A 20156-nucleotide genomic window follows, 5' to 3' on the forward strand; every position below is an offset into this window, starting at 1 on the left:
TTGTTTACACATCGTGTGTGTTTACACATTCCCAGCTCCCGGTTGGCCAGCAGGAGGAACACGATCCAGTGTCTTTTCTCTTTGTTGCCATGACGACTGGTTAGCAGGAATACCTGAGCGCAGGTGTGCGCCGCGTGAAAGCCCTGCTGCCTGCTGGAGTGTGGTAATTAATCTGCCCCAGGCTGGTGGCAAATATTTACTAGAGCAAACCTCAGCGGTGGCATTGTGTGGTCTGAAGGCCTGTCGGGACCCCCCGCCGCCGTGGGGGGGCAACAACATGACCTGACGGACGGCCCAAAAAACCTCTGATGAAAACACTCCTGAGCCGCAAGCTAACGACACAACAGGAGGCTAACGCCTGGCTAACACTGGCTAACACTGGCTAACACTGGCTAACACTGGCTTACACAGGCTTACACTGGCTAACACTGGCCAATGTTCGGCTAACGCAGGGCTAATTCCTGGATTAGCATCTGAACATTAGCATGTTGACGACTCGCTAGCAGGAGCGGTGTTGCTCCGGTTCTTCTGACGGTGTGTTTGAGCTCCTCCGGTCCTGGGGGGCCCCACAGGATTCCACACCAGAGGGGGGGGGTGGTTCAAGACCCACGTGTGAGTGGACAGTGGGAGGAGCATCTTCACCTCCTGAGCACTGCTGAGGTGCCCTTGAGCAAGGCCATGCCCCCACGAGCTGCTCATTGGGCAACTCATGAGGGGCCCGCCCCTTTATTGTGTGTGTGTGTGTGTGTGTGTGTGTGTGTGTGTGTGTGTGTGTGTGATGACTACATGACCACAGGAGTGGAAAAATACCCCCCAGCCGTAGGATTGTTATCCAGTGACATCAGAGGGTTTACATCTGACAGATGAAGACCCCGCCCACTTTATTTCAGATTTTGGCCTTAAACATGTAAGAACTCCTCCTCCTCCTCCTCCTCCTCCTCCTCCTCCTCCTCCTCTTCCTCCTCCTCTTCCTCCTCATCCTCTTCCTCCTCCTCCTCCTCTTCCTCCTCATCCTCTTCCTCCTCCTCTTCCTCCTCCTCATCTTCCTCCTCCTCCTTCTCTTCCTCCTCCTCCTCCTCCTCTATCTCCTCCTCTTCCTCCTGCTTTCCTCCTCGTCTATAAATAACTGGAGGAGCCTCCATTAATTTTTCCACGCCACTAAAACTTTCCAGGAATTATGTAATTTCATGTAACGGCCAGGAAAGCCTGGAGCCGTCTGGTCACAGCGCCCCCTGCTGGAGGAGGACCAGAGGAGAACAGCTGAGACAGCGTTACTCATCTGATAGCAACAACCCTCACAGCAGGTCGGTTCAACGGGACACAGGGGGAGGGACAGAGGGAGGAAGATAATAACGATAGATTAATAATAACAAATAAATAAATAAATAAAATAAAATAAAATAAAATAAAATAAAAATAAAATGAAAAAATAAAAAATAATAAATAAATACAAAAAATAATAATAAATAAATAAATAAAAATAATTGGTGATTAGCATTGGTGATTGGTGATTAGCATTGGTGATTGGTGACTAGCATTGGTGATTGGTGATTAGCATTGGTGATTAGCATTGGGGATTGGTGATTAGAATTGTTGATTAATCATTGGTGATTAGCATTGGTGACTAGCATTGGTGATTAGCGTTGGTGATTAGCATTGGGGATTGGTGATTAGCATTGGTGATTGGTGACTAGCATTGGTGATTAGCATTGGTGATTAGCATTGGGCATTGGTGATTAGCATTGGTGATTAGCATTGGGGATTGGTGATTAGCATTGGTGATTAGCATTGGTGATTAGCATTGGTGATTGGTGATTAGCATTGGTGATTAGCATTGGGGATTGGTGATAAGCGTCTCGTTCCTCAGGTCGTTTAGCTGTTGGTTCGTGACTCTGTCTGGAAGCAGGAAGTGTTTTTCTGCAGGAGAAGCGAGGAACCAATCAGAGTCCAGCAGCGCCTCCGTGTGCGTCTTGCCCCGCCTGGGGCCGCTGGGACAATAGCCCCTCTGTTGTAGGGTAATTATTTGGAAACTGCTGGGCGGCCGCACCTCAGCCTCCTCTGACAGCTCCATTAAAGCTGACGTGTGTGTGTGTGTGTGTGTGTGTGTGTGTGTGTGTGTGTGTGTGTGTGTGTGTGTGTGTGTGTGTGTGTGTGTGTGTGTGTGTGTGTGTGTGTGTGTGTGTGTGTGTAGTGGAGTTACCACCGCTAACGCTTGTCCATCCGGTCCTATCGGTGATGTAACCGCCAGCTAAGGGCCGGGGGGGGCTCTGGACTGCAGGGCTACTCTGTGGGTTGGGGGGGGCAGCAGGCCCTTGCGGTGGCGGCGGTGCTAAGTGTGTTTACATTGTGGTTTGAAAGAGGACCAGCGAACATAAAGTACTCTGATTACTCCAGCAGGTCCTTCTGAAAACCTGGCTCCCTCTGGGGGGGTCGGGGAGGGGGGGTGTTGTGGTTCTCTGTGGTCAGTGGAGATGAGGGTTAATGTCCTCCATCATATGTTTACAGCATCAAAAGGTTTGGACCAATCAGAGCTCATGATGGGTCCAGCTCATCACAGGTTGGGGGCGGAGCTTCTCTGTAATCACCTGGACGACTGCAGGTACCTGCTGACAGGTGTGTTTAGGAACACGTCTGGTTCCTGCTCTTCCTCCTCAGACCAGCGCTGGAGGGTCGAGGGAGGGGGTCACATCTGGACCCTCTGGCAGCAGGTCACAGGTTCACGTCCTAATAATAGAACCACACAGCAGGAATGTGGGACACTCTGGACAGACGCCGGGTCGCGGCGGTGCTGGAACATTCTTCACACACGTGTGTTTGTCAGGTGTGAACAGATGTGGGGGAGGTGGGGGTGATGGGTTGGGGTGTCCTGGAATACCACAGGATCACTGGCGTGAAGGAGCTGAAGGAAACGTGGGAACGGACCCAACTGTTAGAAGGTTCATCCAATCGGATCGCAGCGTCACCCCCATTATAACAATAATAATAATAATTATTATCATTAATATTATTCTTATAATTATAATAATAATAATTCTAATTATTATTATGATAATAATAATAATAAATATAATGATAATTATTATTATTATTGTTATAATGATAATAATAATAATAATTATAATTATAATTATAATTATAATTATAATTATAATTATAATTATAATTATAATTATTATTATTATTATTATTATTATAATTATGCTGTCAGTAATAACGTGTCGTGGTTCGTCTCTGCTTTAAACTTTAAAATATTCTTTTTTTATCCCAGAAACAGTTAAAAAAACAAGAATTTGATCTGAGTTTTGTTAATCTGGACTTTGTTAATCTGGATTTTGTTAATCCTTTATTTCTACTTCGAACTGAACTCCTATTTCCTGTAGATTTAAATCAACTTTATTTATATTAATGAATGTGAGCAGCTGCTGCTGGGTCACATGATCAGAGTCCTGTTCTCCATCCTGGATCAATACAGGAACATCCAGTGGGTAACTATTCCCCCAGGGCCGCCCCCGGCCCCCGCCCCTGCCCCCATCCTGACCCCACCCTGTGGTGTTTGGCAGCAGAGACGTGATCCGTGTGTTTGTTGGTTCTGCAGGTCGATGATGAGGAGGATCACAGATGAAAGAGGAGACGTCAGCGGCCCCAGGGCCGGGACCGGCCCAGTTCACACAGCACCCGCTGGTGGGTTCACCTGTAGTCCAGGACCGCTTCCAGGACCAGTCCAGGACCGGTTCCAGGACCAATCCAGGAACGGTTCCAGGACCGGTTCCAGGTCCGGTTCCAAGACCGGTTCCAGGCGTCAGGTCTGGACCGGTGGACCCATGATGTCATCAGACCCTCACCCCCATCAGCCACTGGGAACAGAAGCCTCCAGTCCAAACAAACAGATTACCCACAATGCCCTGCAGCACCGTCTCCACACCTTCAGTTTGTCATTTCCAAGAATTTTCCTTCCCTCTGAACGTCCCCGGGGGGGGGCTGAGTCTGAGGTCACATCTGATTAGCATTGGGGGCCCCCCCCACCGCTAGCACTCTGTTAGCCGCGGATGCTAACGTGTGAGAGACACGCTACCGTAAACACGAGTCCTCACCGGCGGATGAAAGATGGCCGACACGCTCCTGCTCTGCTCTCGCTGTGTGGTCCGTCTCCATGGCAACAGCGTGTCAGAGGTCACAGCAGAGGTCACAGCAGAGGTCACAGCGGGTCAGAACCAGAATACAGTGGCTGTTAGGGCTCGAACAGTCATGTGATCAAAATGAACAGGAAGTTCCAGCTGATTGGGCGGCGGCGCCAGTGAGGCGTGGCCTCAGTGCACGCCGCGGCAGAGAGGACGCGTGTGGAAAAAGGCAGTCAGGCTCTGGAGGTGCGGCTTGAGCCCCGATCATAATGCAGCCATTCAGAGCTGGCCCCGCCCCCGCCCAGGGCGGGGCCTCTGCTCACAGCAGTGATGTCATGGCGCTGGCGGGTCGCTGGAGGCCTCAGAACAGAGCAGACATTGATGCTCAGCCTCCCACCACTGAGTCACGTCCCACAATGCATCAGCAGCCTGGGGGGGGCCGCTTTGGACCGCTCCGCTGACAATTAATCACCTCCACCAATGGGAAACCTCCCAGAATTCATAGTGGGGTCCCCCTGGGGAACGGGTGGCTCCGGGGGGGCGCCATCTGGACTCAAAGCTGCTCAAATCCGTCTCCTTAAGGCCTTAGAGGCGTGCTGAGTCAGCGCCGCTCCAGAGCCCGGCTCGCTTTCCCATCAGGCCGATCGAAGCACCTGGAAACGCTTCAAGGCCCGCCTCAAGGCCCGCCTCAAGGCCCGCCTCAAGGCCCGCCTCAAGGCCCGCCTCAAGGCCCGCCTCAAGGCCCCCGGCTGCATCTCCAAGACCAATAAACAGAGGAGCTGAGAGGTGAGCGCTCCAAGTGCTCATCAGCGGGGCGGGGGCCACGCCCGGATCATCTCCAGACCGCCGGCCAGAACGTTCACTCCACACGGGCCTCATTACAGCCCCACATGACATCACTCTGGTTCCCACGGCAACCACAAAGCAGGAGCTGAAAGTAGAACAAACAAACATTTGGAAGCTCTAGAGCACTAATGGAGCTGTATATATAAATAATAACAAATATATATGTGTGTTAGATATATTTTTAATGTATTTATTCATGTATATAAATATGTATACATATATATATACACACACACACACACACACACACACACACACACACACACACACACACACACACACACACACACACACACACCATCAGGAAGATGGCCCCAACAGATGAACTGCTCAGTGAATGCCTTAGACAGCAGAAGCCTGAGGAGGAAGAGGAGGAGGAGGAGGAGACAACATGGAGGGACAAGCCCCTACACGGCATGTACCCCCGTCAGATAGAGGAAGTGGCTGATATCAAGAAGACCTACCAATGGCTGAATAAAGCTGGACTGACAGACAGCACAGAGGCCCTGATCATGGCAGCACAAGAACAGGCCCTAAGTACAAGGGCAATAGAGGCCAATATCTACCACAGTAGATCTGACCCAAGGTGCAGGCTATGTAAAGAAGCCCCAGAGTCAGTCCAGCATGTGGTAGCAGGGTGTAAGATGCTCGCCAGCTCAGCATACATGGAAAGGCACAACCAAGTAGCTGTGATAGTGTACAGGAACATCTGTACCCGGTATGGACTAGAAGTACCCAAATCCCAATGGGACATACCACCGAAGGTGGTTGAGAACGACAAGGCTAAGATCCTGTGGGACTTCAGCTTCCAGACCGACAAACAGCTGCTGGCTAACAAACCGGACATAGTGGTGATGGACAAAGAGCAGAAGAGAGCAGTGGTGATAGATGTGGAGATTCCAGCTGACGCCAACATCAGGAAGAAGGAACACGAAAAGACTGAGAAGTACCAAGGGTTGAAAGAACAGCTGGAACAGATGTGGAAGGTCAAGGTTAATGTGGTCCCCGTGGTAGTAGGAGCACTTGGGGCAGTGACCCCCAAACTGGAAGAGTGGCTCCAGCAGATTCCTGGAACAACATCTGAAGCCTCAGTCCAGAAGAGTCCTAGGAACAGCTAAGATACTGACAGAACCCTCAGACCCCCAGGGGGCTGGTAGAGGACCCCCGCTGGAGGAAACACATTCGGGAATCTACGCTCACGACTTCATCTCATCGCAGACTTTTAAGCATATAAGGTACTTTAAAAGGTAAGTATATATCTATATATAAGTGTATATATGTACAGGTATATGTATATTTATTTATGTATATATGTATGTAAATTTTATATACATATATAGTATATATATACAGTATATATATATATACTGTATATATATATACAGTATGTATATATATACACAGTATATATATATACAGTGTATATATATATATATATATACTGTATATATATATGAAGACAAGAATGCCCGTAAACCCCCCCCAGGCGGCAGGCTGCTGCAGCAGCTGGGCAGTAGTTTGCGGTGGGGGGGTGGAGTCTGGTCCAGCGGTTTGGTTTAACACGCTGGTTAACCACAGCGGTCCAGCAGCAGGTCCGCATGACGGGGGCCAACCACTGGCTGGGGGGGGCACGACCACAGCCTCCATCAGGGTAATGCGACCACAACCCCCCCATGGGGCAGAAGCTGGTCAGCTGCTCCCGGTCGGGTCACAGACCTCTGGGGGAGTGGACCCCCCCCAGCGGATGTCCTCAGACCTGGGTCATCATCCAGACCACATGTGGACCTGGTGTGACCCCCCAGGAACCCAGTGGGTCACTGCTACAAGGCTGCTGGTCCTACTGGTGGTGGGGGGGGGGGTCTGGGATCTGTTCCCACAGCAGCACCAGGCGGGGGGGGGGGGGGGGGCTTGGGGCTACATCCTGGCTCTTTGCTGTGGCGCTGGTCGACCCCCCAGCTGGATCCATACCTGGAGGGGCCACACGGGGCTTAGAACCAATAACAGGCTGGGGTGGGGGGGGTAGAGCAGCGTGGCTCCGCCCATCGGGGGGGGGGGGGGGCGTCCCGTCATACACTGTCACCCTCACTGGTTTCACCCCGGGGGGAGGCAGACTCTCCTCATCCCATCCCCGTCCCTGGTTTTCACATCACGCGCCCCCCTCCCCCGAATACTGAGTCTGATTCCATGGGGGGGGTCATCCAGATTTAATCTGGACTGGAGGCTGACAGATGAGCGTTACCCGGGGGTGGGGGTGGGGGTGGGGGGTGATGCTAACGTTCTCCACGTCGCCCCCTGCTGGCGCTGCAGGCGTCTGCCGCCTTAACTGCCTCTGATGGACCCCCCCATCAGCCAACAGGAAGTAGAAAGCCTGATGACCCCCCCCCCCCTGCATGTGTTTCTGATTTGGTGAGGCGGAGTGTTTTGATTGGCCGCCAGCGCTGGTTTCCTGTTGGGAGCTGCTCCACTTCCTCCATCCAGGTAATTGGGAGCGTTTTAACCCCTGCCCCCCCCTCATTATGACAGGGTTAATGGCTTCAGTGGGGGGGGGCTACTGTTCCTGCTGGTTTCTGCTGGGCCTCAGAACCAATTACAGTAATGAAAGCCAATCGGGGGTCCAGGTGGGACCGGGGGGGTCCGTGGGGGCTTTCCTCTGAGCAGAATGCCCCCTTGTTCCAAACGGGTTTACCCCCCCCAGAGGAAAGGACCTCCAACCAACAGGTCCCCCGAGCCAGACCTCCAAGGAACCGGTTCGGGGGCTGCAGGGTAACCAGGACAACAACCCCAACCAATCACAGTTGAGTGTTGGTTCTGAGGGGGGCTCATTGGACACCCCCTCATCAGAACCTGGATCGACCCCGGGTCCAGACCTGGACCAGCAGGTCTCTGCGTCCACCCCCACCAGACAAGACCCCGCCCCTGGACTGCTCTGGTCCAATCAGAGACCAGACCTCGCCCCTAGACCGCTCTGGACCAATCACAGCTCACACCCCAGCTGGACCACCGGTGACCCCCGCAGGTCCAGGTTCTGCTGCGACATCATCGCTGTTTGTTTTCTTTGGAGGGGCTGTGTCCTGCCTCTGATTGGAGGAAGTGTAACCTGTCCTCTGATTGGCTCCTCAGACCTGACAGATGCTGTGGGTCACGCCTCATGTGTTGACCTTTGACCTGCTGGAGTCTAAAAATAAACCCAAACTAAAGAAACATCTGCTGCAGGTCTGGAGGGACACGTGTCCTTTGGGGGGGGGGGGTCGTGTGTGGGGGGGTCAGATTCTGGACAACCTGATTGGATCGTCAAACAGCACAACCCTCGAGATACCCCTGATACCCCTGATACCCCAAATACCCCTAAAACACCACTGATGACTGTTATGACCACATCCATGTATTTAACACATATTCTGGGTCTCACACACACACACACACACACACACGCGCGGGTGTGGTTCTGATCTCAGCAGAGGGGAGTTCTGGGAAAGCCCCGGCCCCCCCGACCCCCTCCTCTCTAACTTCTGGACCAAATACTTTTCCATGAGAAACGTGTGTGTGTGTGTGTGTGTGTGTGTGTGTGTGTGTGTGTGTGTGTGTGTCTGTGTGTGTGTGTGTGAGTGTGTGTGTGTGTGTGTGTGTGTGTGTGTGTGTGTGTGTGTGTGTGTGTGTGTGTGTGTGTGTCTGTGTGTGTCTGTGTGTGTGTGTGTCTGTTTGTGTGTGTGTGTGTGTGTGTGTGCGTGTGTGTGTGTGTGTGTCTGTATGTGTGTATGTGTGTGTGTGTGTGTGTGTGTGTGTGTGTGTGTGTGTGTGGTCTGAACAACACCCCTTCATTCATGAGGTCAGAGGGGAACCCTCTCACCCGTCACATGACCCGCTGACATCACATGACCCAAACACCAACAGGTGTGAACGGAACATATCAGACAACCAGAACCAGGACGCCCTGGACAGACCCGGGTCCTCCAGAACCACCAGGGGGAGCCGAGAACCAGGAGCAGCGAGGACCTGGAGCAGTTCAACCGACGTTCAGCTCTACCTCATGTTCTGGTCCTCATCGGGGGTGGAGCCTCTTCAGGGGGTGGAGCCTCTTCAGTGTGGCGTGTTCGTTGGGTTTCTAACATGGTCGTTCTCAGATTGTTGGTTTCCTGTTAGCATTTGTTAGCATTAGCCTTCACACCATGTGTCCTGCAAGCTGCAGCCTCAGTAAAGGTTCCACCTGGGGGGTCAGAACCAGCGCCCTCCAGACCTGCAGGCTGTGAACACCTGCAGAGCTCTGACGTGACCTCCCCCCAGGCTGCGCTGTGATTGGTCCGTTCCTCAGTCTTCTTTTTCTCCTCTGCAGGTTTCTACCCGGTGACAGACGTGTGACACGCCGCCGCCCCCTTGAGGCTGGTGGACAAACTGTCGGCCCCCAGGAGCTGACCTTTGACCGCGAATGGGGGGTGGACATGGGTCTACTGTGGGGCTCTGTGCGGGACGAGCTGATGACATCACTGCAGACGGTCGACACGGAAAGAACACGCCAGACGGAATGTTCTCACGCTGCAGGATACACACCGCGACGAGCGCCGGCAGGGAAAGGAAAGCCAGTGTTAGAGCCCCCGTGGGGGCTGTGACCCCCACGGGGGCCACGACCGGGTCCATCTGATGGATAACCGTTAATGACTAATAATAATCAATCACTGCTGACAATAAACAACCTCCAGGAATCAATCATCAATATTTCTGACAGGAAGTGGGTCCAGGATCTGTCAGGAGGTTCTGGGTTCAAACCTGAATGAGGACTCAGGAGGACCTGCTGTGTACTTACAGGTGGGGGGGTGGAGGGTCCAGCCCATCCTGGACCTTCAGTCTCAGTCCAAACAGAGAGGAGCTCTGGGCTCTGGTCCACACCCAGACCAGGAACCCGATCCGGGTGGATCCGCCTGGAGCCGGCTGGCGAGCCGGCAGGAAAACAAACATGTTCTGGACACGGCCCGATGGCGGGGGTTCAAGGCCCGCTTCAAAGGCTGATCCAGATCCGCTGATCCCCCCGGATTAACCCGTCAGGAGACGGAGAACCACCGACCCACAGCCAATCAGGAGCAGCCGCTTCCACAACACGGTCAGATCCTCTGGAACCAGCAGGACCAGAACCACTGGACTGTTTCACTGTGTGAACCTGGACTGTTTCACTGCGTGAACCTGGACATGGGTTCCTTCTCCTTCTGACATGTTTTTTTCCCAGAATTCCAGCTGGTCTCTCCACATGCGCTAACCAAACAGGCTAATTGAATGATTGCGTCCCATTAGCAGAGCAAACACAGCGCAGCTCATGCTAATGGGGTTAGCGCGCTGCTCTGTGCGCTAACATCCTCTGCTGGACCGGCGCCACCAGAGGGGGTGGTCCCGTCCAGAAACAACCAGCCGTCGTCTGAGGTGTGAATGATGACCGGCACATCGGGGGCCACCAAAGAAGCGTGACTCCGCCCCCAATGAGCCCAGTGTTTGCTGTTTCAATGACGTATCAAAGTAAAAATTACACACACACACACACACACGCCGTGGCAGTGGGGGGGGGCTGAACGGTAAACTGACTCCACTGGTCATGTTTTAGAGAACACCGCCCCCTCCTGGACAGAACCTGTAACAGCACCAGCGCTAAAGCCACCCTCCTGCACTGCGTGGTCAGAGGTCATGATTCTGCTCCTCATCAGGTGTGCTCTGATTGGTTGACTGCTGTTAGATGTTTACAACCAAGTGCAGATTATCCTGAGACCCTAAAAGAATCTTAATCCCCGTTTCCATCCCAACCTCCTCTCTCTGAAGTGGGGTAGACCGGACGTCTGAACACACTTCAGGTGTCATTGTCTCCGTTACCCCGAGACCAGAGGCCCCCCACCACTGATTCATTATTGAATCATTGACTTGTTCACCCTTTTATTGATAATGATCAGTATTTCTCATACGGTGAATGAACTGATTGAAAGTTGCTTTATTTAAAATAAACCTCATCAGTGCCGTCACTTCAACCCAGTTTTCAATTATTTATTACAATTATTTTGATCAGAGATGTTATCAATTTATGAATAAAGGTTGTTTTATTTGCTGATGTCTGTATTTTAAACCACTGATTATCAGACTACTGCCGTCCTGGAGCGTTAACGGTCGTCGACAGACCAAGACCGGTCCGTGTTCAAGTGTTTCTCTAATCCATGGAAGGGTATCGAACTTCTGTATCACATGACTGCCCACTGATAGTGATGAGGTGAGGCCGTGAGTGTTGAAGAGTGAATAAACGAGGGATTACCGTAGATTTGTGTGTGACTCTGGTGGCGAGTCAGTGTCACCAACAGGAAGTCCTGTGTTTCCTGGTCACATGACAGGAAGTGCCTGAATGTATGGTGTTGGAACCGAACCAGAATGAGTTGTGTTAACCCCGTCAGTGTGAAAGAACAGACAGGAGGCGGGGGGGTCGTGACCTCTCTCTTTATTGGCTGACCCTGACTAGTAGAAGGTGTTGGGTCTCTTGGTGGTGAAGCGGGGTTTGTGCTGGCGCCGCAGGACCCGGTGGGGGAGGGGGAACTTGATCTTGGAATCCTGCAGAGAGAAGACGGGTCAGATTGGGGGGGCAGAACAAACAGGGAGGCAGAACAGACGGGGTGTCACCGGCTCAGGACCGCCGGCTCTGGAGACGACTCCTCCAGACCCGGAAGAGGAGTCCGGTTTTTGTCTGGCGGGTTTTTGAACTGCAGCCGGCCAATGAGGGGCCGGCCCAGAGAGAGCCCCGCCCACTGAGCAGAGAGGAGGCGGTCACTTACGTGGAACTGCTTGATGGCAGGTCGGCGACACTTGTTAGCGGCGATGACCTGGACCTTCATGATCTGGATGGAGTGGGCGCGGGCGCGATGGCGAGCCCCCATGTCACGGTCTGGGGGAGGCACAGGTGAACACAGGGGTCACAGGTGAACAGGAAGTGGGCAGGACGTGGACAGGAAGCACTCACAGCACTGCGTGACGGCTCCAGACGTGGTCAGGTCCCGGTACTCCCGGTACATGTTGTGGGTTCCGCTGCGGGAGTCGTACCGCAGCCAGATGCCGAAGTTCTTCACCTTCAGGGGGGTCTTCTCATGGACCTGGGGGGGCAGAGGGACGTCAGTGTTGAACCCCTGAGGCGCCAGCGCCTCCACACCCACTACCAGAGACCGGTCCAGAACCAGAGACCTGTCCCGAACCAGAGACCTGTCCTGGTCCCCTGACCCCCCCCCCCCACCCCACCAGCATACGTTCTCCTGCTAGCGGTTAGCCGCTAGCTGAACCTGTGGACCCCTGGATTCACTTCCTGGTGCACGGCAGCAGCAGGAAGGCGACAGGGGGCGTTTCCTGTGTGCACCTCTGACGAGCTCGCCCCACCAACAGGAAGTGAGCTTTGGGTTTGGGTGCGTGATGACATCATGATGACATCACGGCGCCCCCACCTACCAGACCGCAGTACACCGTCTCCCCCGACGCCTTCTTCATCTTCCTCAGCTGGGACACGAAGTACCAGAAGCGGGACTTGGCCACCACGTGGTTGGGGGCGAAGATCCTCATGCGGTACAGGGGGGGGGTCGGGTTCTTGGGGGACGGCAGCAGACGTCCAACGACTTTATACTCCCGGAGCTGAGGGGGAACACGGGTCACATGACCAGGGTCAGGAGGACGTGGGGAAGCATCACACAAACACATGTTAACACAGTTAGCAACACACAGAACCGCCAGGAGCTAACAGCGCTACCGCTAACCAGAACCCGCTAACCAGAACCCGCTAACCAGACTCCTGTGTTCAGGGGGGGTCGTTTACTCATTTATCTGTACGTTATGATGAAAACAGAACTAACCTGCTGGTAACTATCGTCAGTAACTAACCCAGTGGTAACTATCGTCAGTAACTAACCCGCTGGTAACTAACGTCAGTAACTAACCCGCTGGTAACTAACCCAGTGGTAACTATCGTCAGTAACTAACCCGCTGGTGACTAACGTCAGTAACTAACCCGCTGGTAACTAACGTCAGTAACTAACCCGCTGGTAACTAACCCAGTGGTAACTATCGTCAGTAACTAACCCGCTGGTAACTAACGTCAGTAACTAACCCGCTGGTAACTAACCCAGTGGTAACTATCGTCAGTAACTAACCCGCTGGTGACTAACGTCAGTAACTAACCCGCTGGTAACTAACCTGCTGGTAACTATCGTCAGTAACTAACCCGCTGGTAACTAACGTCAGTAACTAACCCGCTGGTAACTATCGTCAGTAACTAACCCGCTGGTAACTAACGTCAGTAACTAACCCGCTGGTAACTAACCCAGTGGTAAGTGACGTCAGTGCTTTAACAGTCTATCAGTTTTAAAGGTAATCCAGATAGGTGGGTTAATATCAGTGTGGGGGGGTTCACAAACGTTTACATTACCTTAAATAATAAGATAAAGAGTTCATCGCTATATCGCGGAATTCATTAATCGCGTGTGGTTCCTCGAACGCATTAGCAGCGAGTAACGAGGGATCCGTGTATTTATGGGTCCAAACTGGGACATTCAGAGTTCAGACCCAGAACAACACGAAGGGGGGCATCCACTGGACCATCAGACCTCAGGGGGCAGTGAGACTAATTTCAATAGAATAAAGTATTTAGCAGTGACCCCCCCGGGGCACAGCGGCCTGAACCTCCGTCTGACTGACGTTAGCTGTTCTCGGCTCTGGATTAGCCCGTTAGCATCTCTTTGTTAGCCTCCGGTAAGCCGTGCTGTCGGTTTACCGGCGCGTCGCCGTTAAAACCGGACCGGGGCTCCGGTCTCAGCCGGTCGTTAACATTTTGTTTCCATTTGGTTCGGTGCGGGACCCGGTCCAGACCCTAACCCGACCCCCCGACCCGCATGGCGACGGGCCGCCATGTTGTTACCGCCGCTCGGGGAGTCCCGTCGCCACGCGTCGGCTCGTTACGCCTCCGGTTCCCGTTAAAACGGATCCTACGGTCACCGGTCCGGGCACTCTAACGACGGAGCGGGGCTCCACCGGGGAGGGGAGCCGCCGCCGCGGGGGGGACGGTTTATCCCGGGTTTACGTACTGTGCCGGACGCCTTCATGGTGTCTCTCGCTCACGGCCGCAGGAAAAGAGGAAGCGGAAGGGCGGAGCTTCAGGTCACATGGCCGGAGGAGGCGGGACCAGCGACTGGTCGTTTCCGGTTCTCTGAAGGGGAGGATCGTCAGTATTTAATTAATGTTATCTAGTATCAATATTAGTATTAATATTAATATTAGTATTAATATTTATGTAGTATTTATTTAATATTTATTTTTAGCTTTATTTCTTCTTTTCCTTTCGTCTTTTCCCTTCAGGGTCTCCACAGCCAATCAGTGTCCTCCATCTAACCCTGTCTTCTCATCCTCTTCTCTCACACCAACTACCTTCATGTCCTCTTTCACTACATCCATAAACCTCCTCTTTGGTCTTCCTCTAGGCCTCCTGCCTGGAAGTTCAAAACTCAGCATCCTTCTACCAATATATTCACTATCTCTCCTCTGGACATGTCCAAACCATCTCAGTCTGGCCTCTCTGACTTTATCTCCAGAACCTCTAACATGTGCTGTCCCTCTGATGTACTCATTCCTGATCCTATCCATCCTGGTCACTCCCAGAGAGAACCTCAGCATCTTCATCTCTGCTACCTCCAGCTCTGTCTCCTGTCTTTTCCTCAGTGACACTGTCTCTAGACCAAACAACATCGCTGGTCTCACCACAGTTTTGTACACCTTTCCTTTCATTTTAGCTGAAACTCTTCTATCACACATCACACCTGACACTTTCCTCCACCCGTTCCATCCTGCCTGGACACGCTTCTTCACCTCTTTTCCACACTCTCCATTGCTCTGGACTGTTGACCCTAAGTACTTAAAATCCTCCACCTTCTTGATCTCTTCTCCCTCTAACCTCACTCTTCCACTTGGGTCCCTCTCATTCACACACATGTACTCTGTCTTACTGCGGCTAACCTTCATTCCTCTCCTTTCCAGGACAAACCTCCACCTCTCTAGCTTCTCCTCCACCTGTTCCCTGCTCTCACTGCAGATCACAATGTCATCTGTTCTTCCGGTGCCGCTGCAGTCTCGAGCCCGACCAGCAGAGGTCAGAGTTCACAGGGATCTACCATCCCGCCCAGCGCGGAGCGATCAGTGATCAATAATCAGTAATCAGTGATGATCTACAGTAAACAAACACGTGGGCTGTTTGTTTACTCTTGTTGACGCGACGCGTCTGGATACATAAACAAAGCCTCTGATTGGTCTGTGTCTGCTCGTCTTTACGTCATGAGGAACAAATCTATAATGGATTGTTCATATAGTTTACAATGCTGAACTTATATGACGTCACTCTCATCTGCTGCGGGGAGCGTGAACTGCGCATGCGCAGTCGTTCCTGCCTGCGGTCCGTTGAGGAAGTTTGGATCAACTTCTCCCTGCTGATTATTTATGGATGTTCCAGCATTTCCGGCTACAGGTGAGCGCTCGAGCGGCTTCATTCCGCCTCCTGATCCGGAGCGGGCGGGGCGGGGCGGGGGCGGGCGTCGATAATCAATGATTTCACTGATCAATCAACAGCGCACTTGCTGCTAACCTGCTAGCAGCCGCTTCACTTTCAGGAGCGTTCAGTGCTCAGCTGTGATGACGTCACCACTGTGACGCCCCGCGGACTGACGGGAGGTCATCCGGTGACCCCTCTGAACGGGGATCGATCGGGATCATATTGATTATTGATGTTTTGTTGCTTCTTCCATCAGACATGAACCCTACGTCAGACCTGCAGGCGCCGGCAGAGACCGGTGAGACGTTTAATACACCTGAATATAGACGCGTGACGTCAGAGGTCAGGAGTGATGGGGGCAGCGGGTTCACTGTTGTTTACTTTTATTATTGTTTTTATTTACATTCTTCCTGGTTTGGTCTCCATGGAGCTCCTCTCAGATTGTTTCTGTCCCATCTTCTATCGGGTCCCTGAACGCATCGCTTCCTGCCTCGAATCAGATGAACAACTTCCTCCAGGAGGGGGTCCGCCCAGTCCTCAGGGGGGGCAATAAGGGGGGGTGGGGTAGGAATCTGGGCTGAGTTGTCTTTCCTCATGACAGAGAGGGGGGAGGAGGAAGAGGAGGAGCAGGAGGAGGAGGAGGAAGAAGAAGAGGAGGGTCATACGTCCGTCTTAGACGCTCCTCCTCTTCCTCCCAGGAGCTCCAGCCCTGATTTGTCTCACCTGTATTACGACATCGCCCGACACGGAATCATCCAGGTGTGTGGTGAGTAGCCTCAAACACCCCCAGGTCCGTCAGTAGCCTCAAACACCCCCAGGTCCATCAGTAGCCTCAAACACCCCCAGGTCAGTCAGTAGCCTCAAACACCCCCAGGTCCGTCAGGAGCCTCAAACACCCCCAGGTCCGTCAGTAGCCTCAAACACCCCCAGGTCCGTCAGTAGCCTCAAACACCCCCAGGTCCATCAGTAGCCTCAAACACCCCCAGGTCCGTCAGTAGCCTCAAACACCCCCAGGTCCGTCAGTAGCCTCAAACACCCCCAGGTCCGTCAGTAGCCTCAAACACCAGTCTGGTCCTGGTTCCGAACCAGGTTCCAGTCCTGGTCCCGGTCCCATCGGTCTGACCGACCCGTTTCCTGTCCAGGTGACGACAGCTTCGGCAGGAAGTTGGTCGTGTTCAGCAGCTGCCGTCTGCCGCCATCACACCAGCTGAACCACCGCCGCCTGCTGGAGTAGGTTCCTGTCGGCAGCTGCCACGCCCCTTGTGACGGCGCCGGCCAATCAGGTTGTGCGGTTGTGCTGCAGGTACCTGAGGTTGACGCTGGACCGGCACGTGGAGGCGGACTACATCCTGGTCTACTTCCACCACGGCCTGAGGAGCAGCAACAAGCCGTCGCTCCGCTGGCTCCGAGAGGCGTACAGCGAGTTCGACAGGAAGTACGACGTCCTTAAACACATCAGGGAGTGATGTCATCAGTGACCGGTGTTGCCATGGCGACCAGCTGGTGGTGCTGAACCTGGATGTTTGGTTTGCAGATACAAGAAGAACCTGAAAGCTCTTTACGTCGTTCACCCAACTAAGTTCATCAGAACCGTCTGGAACATCTTCAGACCTCTGATCAGGTGACCCCACGACTGGTGACTGACTGTTGATTGATTGACTGTTGACTGACTGTTGATTGATTGACTGTTTACTGACTGTTGATTGATTGACTGTTGACTGACTGTTGATTGATTGACTGTTGACTGACTGTTGATTGATTGACTGTTGACTGACTGTTGATTGATTGACTGTTGACTGACTGTTGATTGATTGACTGTTGACTGACTGATTGACTGATCCTGTCGTTTGGTCTTCAGCCATAAGTTTGGCAGGAAGCTGACGTACGTGTCACACCTGGAGGAGCTCCGCCTCCACCTGAACTACGAACAGCTCATTGTCCCCCCCGAGGTCGTCAGGTAAGGCGCCCTGCTCTAGGCCACGCCCCCTCACCGCAGCCAATTAGCTGTTTTGTTTTGTCTCCGCAGACACGACCAGAAGCTCCGAGCTGCTCAGAGAGAAACCCCGACGCCCCCGACGAAGCCCCTCCCCCCGCCACGCCCGCCCCTCCCCACCCAGCAGTTTGGGGTCAGCCTGCAATAGTGAGTCTCCGCCCCCTCTACCCCCCACCTCTGGTGGACCCCCCCACTGACCCGTTTGTCCCACAGCATCAGAGAGAAGAACCGTGACGCCGTCATCCCCCCCGTCCTCCTGCAGACCGTCAGCTACTTGAGGGACAAAGGTGAGCGCCATTACCCAGCATGCACAGGGGCGGAGCCGGCAGCGCCACAAGCGACTGGACAGAAATGATTGACTCGTTTACAGATGTAGTTGGTTTACAGTGATTGGCATCCGTCCAGCTAACACGCTAATCAACAGGTGTGACTCAGGTATAATAGGTGTGATAAGTGACTCAGGTGTGACTCAGGTGTGACTCAGGTATAATAGGTGTGATAAGTGACTCAGGTGTGACTCAGGTGTGACTCAGGTGAAACTCGTCTCCCCAGGCCTGAGGACGGAGGGCGTGTTCAGACGCTCGGTTCCGGTCCAGATCATCAAGGACATCCAGAAACTTTACAATCAGGGTGAGCGGGGTCTCCCAGCCCAAGCAGCAGGGGCTGTCACCTGTGGGTGGTTAGAGGTGTTGTTGTTGTTCAGGTAAACAGGTGAACTTTGACGACTACGCTGACGTCCACGTTCCTGCTGTCATCCTGAAGACGTTCCTCAAAGAACTTCCTGAGCCGCTGCTCACCTTCAGGGTCTACGGACAGGTGCAGGACTTCCTCTGTGAGTGTGGGGGGGCGGGGCCAGGTGCACTACTTCCTGTGTGAGTGGGGGGGCCTGTCAGGCAGTGGCGTGATGTTTGTGTGTGTGTGTGTGTCAGCCGTGGAGAGCAGCCTGAGGGTCAGCAGGTGTAAACAGATCATGGAGGGTCTTCCTGAACATCACTTCATCATCACCAAGTTCCTGCTGGGCTTCCTGCACCAGGTACCAACCCCGGGTCAACCAGAACCAGTTCAACCAGAACCAGTTCAACCAGAACCAGTACAATCAGAACCAGTTCAATCAGAACCGGTTCAACCAGAACCAGTTCAGCCAGTAGGACCAGAACCAGTTCAACCAGAACCAGTTCAACCAGTTCAACCAGAACCAGTTCAACTAGAACCAGCCAATAGAATTCATCCTGCTGACAAACCTGCTGTTTGCTCCTCCCCCTCCTCTAACTCCTCCCCCAGGTGTCCCAGGTGAGCCTGGTGAACAGAATGAGCCCGTCCCACCTGGCCTGTGTGTTGGGGGTCTACCTGCTTTGGCCCCGGGGGGGCCCCATCTCCCTGAGTGCTCTGACCCCCGTCAACGTCTTCACCGAGGTGCTGATCGAGCATTACACCACCGTGTTCAGCAGGCCCCGCCCCCTGGCTTATGCCCCGCCCCCATCATGTGGGAGTGGCTAAACACAATGAAGATGAACCTGCAGTCGTCCAGCAGCGCCGCCTTTGCCTCAGGATAAACAAACAGATGAGCCACTGTAAACAAACACAAAGAAACAAACACACAAAGAAACAAACACACACAGATGAGGCCACTGTAAACAAACACAAAGAAACAAAGAAACAAAGAAACAAACACACAAACAAACACACACAGATGAGGCCACTGTAAACAAACACAAAGAAACAAAGAAACAAACACACACAGATGAGGCCACTGTAAACAAACACAAAGAAACAAACACAAAGAAACAAACACACAAACAAACACACACAGATGAGGCCACTGTAAACAAACACAAAGAAACAAACACACACACAGATGAGGCCACTGTAAACAAACACAAAGAAACAAACACAAAGAAACAAACACACAAACAAACACACACAGATGAGGCCACTGTAAACAAACACAAAGAAACAAACACAAAGAAACAAACACACAAACAAACACACACAGATGAGGCCACTGTAAACAAACACAAAGAAACAAACACACACACAGATGAGGCCACTGTAAACAAACACAAAGAAACAAACACAAAGAAACAAACACACAAACAAACACACACAGATGAGGCCACTGTAAACAAACACAAAGAAACAAACACAAAGAAACAAACACACAAACAAACACACACAGATGAGGCCACTGTAAACAAACACACACACAGATGAGGCCACTGTAAACAAACACAAGGAAACAAACAAACAAACACACACAGATGAGGCCACTGCAAACAAACACAAAGAAACAAACACACACACAATGAGGCCACTGTAAACAAACACACACACAGATGAGGCCACTGTAAACAAACACAAGGAAACAAACACACAAACAAACACACACAGATGAGGCCACTGTAAACAAACACAAAGAAACAAACAAACAAATACACACAGATGAGGCCACTGCAAACAAACACAAAGAAACAAACACACACACAATGAGGCCACTGTAAACAAACACAAAGAAACAAACACACAAACACACACACAGATGAGGCCACTGTAAACAAACACAAGGAAACAAACACACAAACACACACACAATGAGGCCACTGTAAACAAACACACAAACACACAAACATTTGTTGATAACTCTCTCATTGTCTCTTCCTGTTCTACTTTTGTT

The 20156-nt window shown here is 52.4% G+C and overlaps 2 protein-coding genes and 1 non-coding gene across 5 annotated transcripts; 1 reads left to right on the forward strand and 2 right to left on the reverse strand.

Annotated features, from left to right (window-relative positions):
* Positions 1-11406: 11406 nt before the first annotated feature.
* On the reverse strand, positions 11407-14160 carry rpl18a (ribosomal protein L18a). The gene is made up of 5 exons (XM_068306758.1): positions 14039-14160; positions 12414-12593; positions 11938-12067; positions 11753-11862; positions 11407-11531 (listed from the first exon to the last, which is right to left on the reverse strand). Exons 1-5 carry the CDS (start codon positions 14054-14056, stop codon positions 11439-11441), a joined length of 531 nt encoding a protein of 176 aa, XP_068162859.1. The 5' UTR covers positions 14057-14160; the 3' UTR covers positions 11407-11438.
* LOC137589737 (small nucleolar RNA SNORA68) lies at positions 12249-12377 on the reverse strand. Its single transcript, XR_011034265.1, has one exon. It is a non-coding gene; the product is annotated as a small nucleolar RNA SNORA68 (small nucleolar RNA).
* Positions 14161-15378: 1218 nt separating the features above from the next.
* Positions 15379-19101, forward strand: LOC137589597 (rho GTPase-activating protein 8-like). Of its 3 annotated transcripts, XM_068307450.1 has the most exons (13): positions 15381-15468; positions 15749-15790; positions 16094-16258; positions 16635-16722; positions 16796-16927; positions 17027-17113; positions 17351-17449; positions 17519-17632; positions 17699-17772; positions 18038-18115; positions 18189-18317; positions 18415-18518; positions 18767-19101. In XM_068307450.1, the coding sequence occupies exons 1-13, from the start codon at positions 15441-15443 to the stop codon at positions 18980-18982; spliced, it is 1356 nt and encodes a 451-aa protein (XP_068163551.1). In that variant the 5' UTR covers positions 15381-15440; the 3' UTR covers positions 18983-19101. The 3 variants fall into 3 exon arrangements, with proteins under 3 accessions (XP_068163552.1, XP_068163550.1, XP_068163551.1); XM_068307451.1 differs by lacking the exon at positions 18415-18518 and having other exon boundaries at positions 15379-15468; XM_068307449.1 differs by having other exon boundaries at positions 15380-15468; positions 18415-18930.
* Positions 19102-20156: the final 1055 nt, after the last annotated feature.

Source organism: Antennarius striatus, chromosome 22 (assembly GCF_040054535.1).
Source record: "Antennarius striatus isolate MH-2024 chromosome 22, ASM4005453v1, whole genome shotgun sequence".
Lineage (NCBI taxonomy): Eukaryota > Metazoa > Chordata > Actinopteri > Lophiiformes > Antennariidae > Antennarius > Antennarius striatus.

Coding starts and splice junctions, on each gene's coding strand:
- LOC137589597 (XM_068307449.1), top strand. CDS start 15,441: ATGGATGTTCCAGCATTTCCGGCTACAG. Junction 15,791..16,093: donor GCAGGCGCCGGCAGAGACCG/GTGAGACGTTTA, acceptor TCCTCATGACAG/AGAGGGGGGAGGAGGAAGAG. Junction 16,723..16,795: donor AACCACCGCCGCCTGCTGGA/GTAGGTTCCTGT, acceptor GTTGTGCTGCAG/GTACCTGAGGTTGACGCTGG.
- rpl18a (XM_068306758.1), bottom strand. Junction 11,863..11,937: donor TGGAGCCGTCACGCAGTGCT/GTGAGTGCTTCC, acceptor TGCCTCCCCCAG/ACCGTGACATGGGGGCTCGC. Junction 11,532..11,752: donor CTGCCATCAAGCAGTTCCAC/GTAAGTGACCGC, acceptor TTCTCTCTGCAG/GATTCCAAGATCAAGTTCCC.